This window comes from Abrus precatorius, unplaced genomic scaffold (genome assembly GCF_003935025.1).
Source record: "Abrus precatorius isolate BTA unplaced genomic scaffold, Abrus_2018 Scaffold7, whole genome shotgun sequence".
NCBI classification, from domain to species: domain Eukaryota; kingdom Viridiplantae; phylum Streptophyta; class Magnoliopsida; order Fabales; family Fabaceae; genus Abrus; species Abrus precatorius.
This window is the reverse complement of record NW_020874417.1, coordinates 33,010,502-33,020,714: the sequence shown is the minus strand read 5'-3', so window position 1 is coordinate 33,020,714 and position 10,213 is coordinate 33,010,502. Positions and strand designations below refer to the sequence as shown.

General features: G+C 35.2%; 2 protein-coding genes across 2 annotated transcripts; one reads left to right on the top strand and one right to left on the bottom strand.

Annotated features, from left to right (window-relative positions):
* Positions 1–2,017: 2,017 nt before the first annotated feature.
* LOC113872924 (receptor-like serine/threonine-protein kinase At4g25390) lies at positions 2,018–4,075 on the top strand. The gene has a single exon (XM_027510814.1). The coding sequence runs from the start codon at positions 2,090–2,092 to the stop codon at positions 3,863–3,865; it is 1,776 nt and encodes a 591-aa protein (XP_027366615.1). The 5' UTR covers positions 2,018–2,089; the 3' UTR covers positions 3,866–4,075.
* Positions 4,076–8,912: 4,837 nt separating this feature from the next.
* On the bottom strand, positions 8,913–9,944 carry LOC113873687 (transcription factor bHLH118-like). The gene is made up of 3 exons (XM_027511939.1): positions 9,636–9,944; positions 9,112–9,450; positions 8,913–8,996 (listed from the first exon to the last, which is right to left on the bottom strand). The coding sequence occupies exons 1-3, from the start codon at positions 9,942–9,944 to the stop codon at positions 8,913–8,915; spliced, it is 732 nt and encodes a 243-aa protein (XP_027367740.1).
* Positions 9,945–10,213: the final 269 nt, after the last annotated feature.

Here is a 10,213-nt window from a genome sequence, read left to right as displayed (position 1 = left end):
TTAAACCTATTTTTAGGCTCCTTTCATATTTTTAATATTTTATCAAAATGTATATTTCTTTAACATATTTTTAACTTAAAAAATTTTTCTTACCCCAATCAAGTTTGTAAATGACAAACATTTTCGAATTCAACATATCTGACTAAAAAAATGAACAAGTTTATGAAAATGGAAAATGTTTCGTTTAAACCGCAAATGTGTTGCAATATTTAAAGAATGAGCACGTGCGGCATGGTGGCTATTTGACCAAAAGATTATCCTTTTTAAGATTAGAAATTTCCGAATGTTCTTTCTTCGACAAACCACACGAATCTCCATTTCGAGTTTGGCTATTTAAATAATATTCTTAAGAAGTTTCAGATGCGATTTTAAGATTTTGATTTTTTTTAATATTATAATATATTAAAGACAAAAGGATATAATTTTTGTCAAATAAAAGTTCATTATAATTGATTACAAAATTTATTAATTAAATTTAATACTGTAAAAGTTATTTTTTGACAGTTTTATTAAATTGTTCAACAATATCAGCAGATTGAAATCCTATTTTTATTGCGAACTTATGCAGTCTAAAAATCCCATTCAATGAGCGCTGAAGTGACCTTTACAATTACGTGAGAGACTCGTACCCTAAAAAATAATAAAATTAAAGATTTTACGAGGTAACTAGTTGGAAAGGGGGGGGGGGGGGGGTCACCATAACTATTCTTTAAAAATGATTCTTCAGACACATTACGACAAAATTATTTACTATTTTATGTGGCAATCCACTACAAAATGATGAATTCAAGGTTTGTGACATACGGAGTTATACAGAGTATATTTTATATATCGAGCTTCAGTTGACCAAAATTCAGAAAGGAAAATACAGGCCAACGTGTCAATGTGTCATATGCAAATTGGCAAATAGAAAGTTACAAAGTCAAATCCACCAAAAGGAATCCAGCGACCTCATGAATCGTGATCATGATAGCTGAACACAAATTTCCTCGTCCCCTATCCAATAGGACCGTCACAAGCTTGAGGTTGTGTAGAAGAGAAGGGTATTAACTGTTTTTTTTTTTTTATAAATAAATTTAATGTATTAAATATAAATATATTTGAAAAACTGTCTTATTGATAAATTATTTTGGAAGATTAACATATCCGGACGTTAATTTTACCAAAATTTTAATTAGAAGTTTATTTAAAATAAAAAATTAGCTTTTAAATATATATAGTTTTAAACAATGGATTTATTTTAGTTAGTCTTAAATTGAAGTTGTAAAGAAACTAGAGAAATTTTGCGGATGAAATATCGCAACGGCGACTTAAATCTAAAATACTTTTAAAAAGGGTGTTTGATCCAGCTGGTCAAACCTACTATTGGCAAATTTCCCTTATAATCATTAATCGTGGACGTCATAAAAAATGCGGAAGGAAGGAGGAGTCGCAATAACTAGTCTTTTTCCGTTGGGTTTCCCTTGTAACGAAAGAAAAGAGGGAACACAACTTTATGAAATAGAGGCAATCATTTACTAGTTTTGATGTTCATATGGTAAGCATGAATCATAAAAACTCAAAAGCGCCGCATTTACAGGTAGAGAACGAGGCGAGTAACAAGCGCGGTGCCTATGTACAAGTTATTATGCAGTTGATAAACACATAATAAAGCGGAACCTGTACCTTGGCCCTTTTTATGTAAAATTATTTTTTATTTTATTGCAAATGAAAAGGGGTGTGAAATTATAATTAATTTCTTAGAAATTTGTTGTTAATTTATTTATTTTTTCCCGAAGAATGAATGTGACTAGTGACTTAAAATAGTGATGTTCCAAATTGATTTTGCATGAGGAGAGGGGATAGGGAAGAGGGAAGGGAAAAAAAAAGCAGTTTGTCGCGCGTCACGTCCCAATCCCAATAAAAAGAACAAAACAGTGTCTGATGACAAGTACAAACCCTTACCCCACACACCCAAATCACGTTCACAAAGCATAGGCCTCTGTTTAGCTGTTTCATTTCATTTCATTTCATACTTTGCCTTTTCTCAATCTTTGTTCACATTCATATATTCATTCATTCACCCTCGACCCATAATATACCCCGCGCCATGCCATCTCGACAACTGTCCACGTCGGCACCAGCTCCGAACCACCACCGCCACAACCACCACGTCTTAACCCCTCTCCTCGCTTCCACCGCCTCCGTCTGCTCTTTAATCCTTTTACTTCTCCTCTGCCTTCGGAAGCGCAAACGCACCACTCCATCCTCCGACTCCGATTCAAACCCTCCTCACCCCTACTCCTACGCGCTCCTCCGACGCGCCACCAGCTCCTTCTCCACGCGCCTCGGCCATGGCGGCTTCGGCCCCGTCTTCTCCGGCTCTCTCTCCGGAAAACCCGTCGCCGTGAAGCTCATGGACTCTGCTTCCCTCCAAGGCGAGCGCGAGTTCCACAACGAGCTCTTCTTCGCCTCCAGGCTCCGCTCTCCCCTCGTTGTCCCCGCCATCGGCTTCTCCTCCGACCCCAAACGCCGGCGTTTCCTCCTCGTTTACCACCTCATGCACAACGGCAACCTCCACGACGCCCTTCTCCGCCGCAAGACCCCCCACCTCGCGCTATGGAAAAACCGTTTCTCCATCATCCTCGACATCGCCAGAGGAATCCAATACCTCCACTCGTGCGACCCACCCGTCATTCACGGCGACATTAAACCCAGTAACATTCTTCTCGACGATTGCTTCAACGCCAGGATCGGCGATTTCGGCCTTGCCAGGCTGAAAACCGAGCCCCAGTTGGAAGTAGAAGTGGAAATCGACGGGAAGAGAAAGAAGGAGGAGTTGGAGAGCGACGGCGGGTCGGAATTGGAAACTCAGAGCGTGAACACGGAGCAATCGTTTGAAGGCGAGACGCAGAAGAAGAATGGGAAAGGGCTAAGCAGCAACAATGAGGTTGTTGGAGTTGCAGGGTGGGGTTCGGATTACGTGATGGATTGGATTGGGAAGGAGGTGAAGAAGGAAAGGGCGAAGGAGGAGTGGGTGGGTTCTGCGTCGGGTAGTGGAACGGTAGAGAAGAAGAAGAGTAGGAAGAAGTTGGAATGGTGGGAATCGATGGATGAGGAAAAGGGCGTTGCTGGTTGCGGAGTTTTGAATTTGAAGAAGGATAAGAGAAGGGGCGCGAGAGAGTGGTGGAAGGAGGAGTATTCTGAAGAGCTTGCAAGGAAGAAAAAGAAAAAGAAAAAGAAACAAAGCGACAACGATGACTGGTGGGAGACAGATGATGGTTTTAACAAGGATGTAAATGTAACAAACAAGGGTAAGAAAAAGCGTATTAGAAAGAGTAGTGGTAGTGTAGATTCGTGGTTTAGTGGGGAGCTGCGTAGAGCTAGATGGAATAGTTATGATTCAAACAGCGGAGAAATAGGGAAGAGTGGAGGTGTAAGCAGTACTCAAAGCATGAGGGGAACGGTTTTTTATGTTGCTCCTGAGTATGGATATGACGGAGATGTGTCAGAGAAGTGTGACGTGTACAGTTTCGGGGTTTTATTGCTTGTTATCGTTTCTGGGAGGCGCCCACTTCAGGTGACTGCTTCACCATTATCAGAGTTTCAACGTGCAAATCTGGTGTCTTGGGCTCGTGAATGTGGGCGCAGAGGGAAGCTCCTTGAAGTGGTTGATGAGTCCATTGAGTGGTTGAATAAAGAGGAGGCTCTTCTCTGCATGACGGTTGCGCTTCTTTGTTTGCTAAAGTCACCCGCTCGTCGTCCTTCCATGAAAGAGGTTGTGGGAATGCTCAGCGGGGACTTGGAGGCGCCCCAATTGCCGGTTGAATACTCACACTCACAAGAATCTCACTTGCCGTTCAAGTCTCGGAAAGGAGGCCGCTGAGGCCAGTTCTTCACATTGATTTCAATTGCTTATTAGAGTGACGGTGGGAATTGTTCAATTTCTTTCACTTCTCCTCGTTTTTATTTTAACTGTTTAGTAATTAGGAGTAACATTGACCCATTTTCTTTCATGCTGACTTTTAGGCTTCCCTTGGAAATTGTGGCCTATCCTTCTTTAGTGTTAGTGCAGTTGCAGGGCCATCCCATCTTTCTAGTTCACATAACTTACATAACTTTTTGCTAATGAAAAAGCAGCCTCCTTTTTCTAGACCCAGTCAATCTTTGTTCGGCCTCCACTATTCTCTAATGCTTATGCAAATTTTGAATTGGCTTCGTAGTTTGCACACATCTTTCCCCCCTATGTTTAGTTGAAAAGCCAAGTACAAGTTACGGGTCAAGAATGAACGAATAAATAGTCAAATTTTTTTTTCTTAAACAACATGTAAAAACTAAAAAGCATAGAAAATAAAAAATAGTTTTACTTATAATTTTTAACCCGTGTCTTAGGATTTTCTCTCAGTTCTTTTAACTTGTTTTGAAGGACATGATTTTATTGAAAATAATAAAATATCATAAAATTTATTATTTTTTAACATATATCAACTTTAAATGTTATAATTTTTATAAAAAAAATATTATCTTTTAACATATACCTTAGGCATATAATAGAAAATTTATTTTTTCAAAAAGTTATTATTCATGCAAAATTGGAATTTTGTTTTCCACAGAAGCAAAATCTGATCTGATTATGTGCTTTCTATAAACGCAAACTGTGCCTTTAATGGAAGTACTTTATCTCAATCAATGCTGCAGCAGGGTTACTTACCCTTTTTAATATGCATTATTAATTGGTTCCTTTCGGCCTTGATTTTATAGTTCCTAGGCCTTTAGCGGGCCAGGCTTCCTTAGAGATCATTTGGTTATTTATGCTGAGCTACATGAAAATGCAAACTTGAAGCCTAAAAAATTATTTTATGCGTGGTAATAAATTTCGAACATGATGTATGTATTCTTTTACTAGTGTACACGCTATATTTCTAGGAAAGAAAAGAAAAATTAAGGAAAAACAAGCTGTGTAAGAAAAATGATGCAAAACAAGAGCATAGCTGATAAATACCGAACTGCATATGCAATCTGATAATAAGCGACTTGCTTTCTGATGGAAATCAAATCTCCATAATTATGACAACAAACGGAAGGAGAATGAGTTCGGGGTTGAATCTAATCCCTAGATAATTCTCATTCATAACAGAATCGTCTGCTCTATCTATACACTGTCAATATGAAACCTGGGTCAGGCAACCGAATATACACTGATCATACCCTTTGACATGAGAAATTTCCGTAGTCCTATTTTTCTAAAGAAAATCACAGCATATCACTTGGTCCACAGCCAGTAGCAGCAGAAGGATTAGATTATTGTGAGATTGAGCCCATTTTGGCAACTACATGAACTGGATGGAGATTGGTGCTCTGAATTCCATATACTATAAAACCCACGAGCCCAACTCAATTAATTGTGCAAGCCCATTGAATCTAGATCTCTTGATTTCCATACAGAGGAGCAATTTCCACTTCTTTTCACCTTTTATTCCTTGGAAGTAAGTTCACATAATGGTATCTTTCAAACTTATTTTCTTATTATTGACAAAAAAAAAAACTTATTTTCTTATTGACTGCGTTGGAGACCAATCTTACTAGCATTGAAGAAGATCCACTTTTCAAGCGATAGTAGAACAAGGAAAAAGTTGCATCCTTGCCGCAAGATTGGGGTCGATAATAAACTAAATTTGGTTTGTATAAATTACACATTTTAGTTAAAAATTGGTTATTAGTTTTGAATTTATAAAAAAAATTGTTATTATTATTATTTTAAAAATAAATAAATAACATTATACAAAATTAATTTATTTTAAAATTTAAAACTAAAATTACTTATTTATATCATTTTGGAAACTAATATGAGAATTTACACTTAGGATCCTTCCCGCACAACTCTCACGTGCCTTATAATTGATGACGGATCCTAGTATCCGAAAGACCCATTTTTCCATTAGCACAGCAATGGCGTATCATTAAGGCAAAGTTGATTCGTCCGTGTCTCATGTCGCCGGAAACATATGGTCAAATAATTCTTAATTATATTTAAGCCATCATATATGGAAAAAAATTTATAAATACTAAAATATGAAATTTTTAAAAAATTAAAATAGAAGAATTTATGTAAAAGATGTTAATGAAATTTTTTTATTTTGTTGGTGAAATTGAAAAAAAAAATCGTTAATAGTAATTTTCATTTTAAAATTTTTGACAACTTAGACAATTTTTATTACTTGAAAAATTTTAAAATTTAAATGTAAATATTTCCTTTATTTTTTAAAAAAATCCGAATAATCATATAAAGATATTAGCAGTAAGCTATTTTTACTCTGCAGCACTTCAGTCCTCAAGAAAAAAATGCTAATGGCAATTTTTTACCATCTCTGCACTTGTTTTGGCTCGACATTCCATCAATTATTCTGTACCGAAAATTGGTAATGATGATTTTTAAAACTTTATATGTGCATAAATATTTCCAAAATCCAGTATTATTGTATTTTTTTTTGAAATCCCATACTAAAAATAATCTTCCTTTCTTGCCACCTTCATAAACACTTACGCCAGGAATTCTTTTGCCGATTTGATGGGCGACCTGCGTTATACTTGTATATAAAAGTAATTTTATTAACATCCATTTTCAATTAATTTTAAGTATATAAATATTTATATTTAAAATAAAATTAATTATTTTTAAATATTTGAAATAGACTAATGTTAATATTATCTTATAAAAATATATATTTTTACATTAAAAAGAATATAAAACATTGTAAAAATTTATTATTAAAAAAATATATCTTTGAATTTATTTTGTATGCGTTTTAATGTTTTTGGGCCTTAAACTTACCTTTTAGTTTTGTAAACATGTTATGGCAAATTACTTGGGCTTCATTTTTTTGTATGGAATTAATCTATTAATTTACCCCACAGTAAGTGGGTGAAGCCGAAGACAGAAATCTTGTGAAGCAAGCTAAAAAGCATTCTTATTTCTTACACATTTGTGTATATATATATGGTTTCAGTTTGGAATCACGTCGCAGGTATGAGTATTTGCGGCTTTGAAAATGATTTTTGGTGAGGAAAAGCGCCCACCAAACACGCTATGAATAGGATATCATCAAAAGCATGAAATTTAAATGATTTTGAACCGGTCAAAGTTGATTCTTGCAACTTGCAACTTGCAATTAAGTTGTGTATGCTTATATATAAATTAGAATTTAACTACATTTTAATTAAGTTTTGTTTTCTTCCTTTTTTCTAAACCTTGAATCGATATTTTTTAATGAAATTCATTCATTATTAATGCAATATTAACTAAGTCAATCACTTAAACCAATTGCAAAAAATAGTTTAGTCAACTTAAAATCAACTTGAAAAAACCATGTCAATTTCAAACGTTTTATTTTCACCATTTCGTTCACCATGAAACTCCTAATTAACAGTTACACAGAATAAAATAAATAGAAATTTATCCTGTCATATATGATAGAAGCACATAAAATATGCATTGCATAAATGAATCATGATCATAGAAACAAAACAGAAGTTAATCTCACAAGCAGAACCAGAAGTTCAGATTCAATCTTAGAAACAATTATTCACCTATGTAAATGAATATCAACGGGATAGATATTAGCTAGTAAGAGGCATATACACACATGCAGATATATACATGTAGATATTCAGATATTTGCAGAGCATATACTCGATCAACAGTGATGGAATTAATTACTAATAAGCTAAGGAGAAGCATGAAGCGGGCTAGTTATGCTATCTTAAAATAAACTTCTTCTTAATGTTATATCTATGATATCATTTCTGATGTAGTTATATTCTCCCGTCTATACACGTTCATCGCTTGAGTTGAGATAAAATGCAAGCAAAACGAAAAGGTAACTATTACTCTACATCGAAGATTTCAAGAGAAAATATCTAAAGCAATACTCGGAATACAAAGTATATCTCGAAAGAAATAAATACAAAAAACTGGCTAAACATAAGCAGTCTGTACTATAAAAATTTGATCTGATCACATACATGCAATGGCAGTAGCACAAGTAAGTCTTGGGCTAAACTTCAGAACCATTTTTGTTTGTTTTTATTTTCTTTTCGGCTAGGGGTAGATATATGCTAGTTAAAGTGGTTTAGGAGTAACTAATATAAAAATTAAAAATATCGGGGGAAACTTAACGAAATTAAAGCTATATATTTCCTAAGAATAAAACTAAGATAGTAAAAATTGAGTAAACATGTATTACCTCATTGTATATATCGTATCGTGGTTTCCATTTGATAGAAAATTATTAAATGGTTATACATAGTTTAGAGCAAAGGTTTCTACCAATTTATTTATGTTAAACTCGGGGACAATCAGTTGGTCATGAAGGTCATTCATTATCAATAAAATTTCAAAATTTTTATAAATGGTGGACAACAGATTTCTCACGGTGAACAGTGAACTTCATAATTTTGACATGTAATAAGAGACAAATTTAGGTTATCAAAGGAATGAAACAAAATGTTGTGTAAATTTCCAAAAGCAAAAAAGCTGTGTGGAAGGAAAAAGCAAATTTTCTCTACACAAGTTTCTTCTTTCTCTTATTTCCAACAATGGAAGCAAATGTCTACACTGTTAAAATTTTTAATGTAAACCTGAGGTAAACTTGAGAAAGAATAAACTTAAAATTTAAAAGATAAATTTATTTAAAATATATAAACAATTTAAACTTACGTTATTCTTACTTATAGTCTTTAATTTGTTAATAATTTTTCAATATAAAACTAATATAACGGAGAGAGGTCCGAAGGGTTCCAATATATACATTGCAAGCAAACTCACTCCAATGTATTAAATTATCAACCAGTTAACTCACTCTTATGTTAATTTCCCGTCAACGTACGAGCAGATTGTGAGCCTATAGCTATAGCTTTATCTCCATACCCCAAAGTTAATCAGAACATCTAAATGACGGAATTACAATGGAAAATTTCCTTCTCAGCTCAGAAAGGTCTACACTGTCGGAATTGTTAACCTGTGCACGCATTTCATCAATAATTGAAGGGAAAATATAAAATTAGTATGTAGTTTTTTCCAAAAAAAATAAGATGCGTAAAATAATGAGAAGAATCCCTCCCTGGACGCCGTACCTCACACTGCACACTGTGGAGTAACCTGCCATTGACTTGGGTTGAGAGACAACCAACAACTTCAAGTCCTTCTTCTAACAGAAGTTCCAGCAAATTTGAAAGTTGGGGGCCTTCCTCTTTGAAGCCACTAGCGATTTCAATTCCCACAGCTCCATTATTGTGATGGACAGTGAAACTACAAGATTCATGCTTGGTCTCATGGCTTTCGGGTTGGTTGGGATCAATGGAGACTTTGTTCTTTAGTTCATCCCTCTTGTAACTCAGTTCTTTGATATTCTTTTGCAAGTGGTGTATGTAATTCACTGCCTGATTCATTTGATCAGATAACGAACGCGTTCCCTGAAACCCCATTAGAATAACCCTAACGTAAGAAGACAATTAAACTAAAAACGTTTAGGTACATCATCCCTAAAAATCCAACTGGAGTTATTATGTGAAATTGATTCATCACACACACACACACACACGAAGAAAAAGAAAAAGAAAGAGAGAAATTTCTTAAAAATGGAAAAAAGATGTTTCACCTTGATGAACTCAAGAGGGAGAAGGGATCTAAGAGAGGCATGAAGGGTAGCCATTTCTTGCCTCCTTTGTCTCTCAATCTCTCTGTGAACCATCTTTTTTGTATGTTCGTTGGAATTAGCGTGACTGGTATCAGCCCCATCGTAAGATGATTTCTTTGGGAAGCTAGTACGCGATTTTTGATCGGAATAACTGAGAAAGTGAGAATTATCATGATGATCGAGAATCAGATCTTGTGAGATTTTGTGTTGCTGGTGGAGACCATTAGAAAACTGGATAACCAGCTCATTGCCGCGTTGTAAAGGAAACATGTCTGGTCAGCTCAACGAGTGTTCCGAATTGTATTAGCTATATCCTCAATTTTGGCTACGAAGGCTAAGGAAGCAGGCAGATACATGTGTTAGTGAAGAGGGTTAAGGTAATGTCTTGTTTTCTTTGAAAGGCGAGGAGTAGGGGCCTTGTGAGCCAAAAATTCCTCCATAAATCCACTCAGAGAAAGTGATAGTTATGGTAATTATTTGAGGGTACTGTTTAAAATAGCAACAGCTACCCCACCCATTTGCTTTCACATATCAAGCAT

What these genes read in the sequence shown, in the direction of transcription:
- LOC113872924 (XM_027510814.1), top strand. Translation starts at nt 2,090, where the DNA reads ATGCCATCTCGACAACTGTCCACGTCGGCACCAGCTCCGAACCACCAC.
- LOC113873687 (XM_027511939.1), bottom strand. Translation starts at nt 9,944, where the DNA reads ATGTTTCCTTTACAACGCGGCAATGAGCTGGTTATCCAGTTTTCTAAT. An exon ending in TCCCTCTTGAGTTCATCAAG is followed by an intron (nt 9,451 to 9,635) that starts GTGAAACATCTT and finishes ATGGGGTTTCAG; the next exon opens with GGAACGCGTTCGTTATCTGA. An exon ending in TCCACAGTGTGCAGTGTGAG is followed by an intron (nt 8,997 to 9,111) that starts GTACGGCGTCCA and finishes ATGCGTGCACAG; the next exon opens with GTTAACAATTCCGACAGTGT.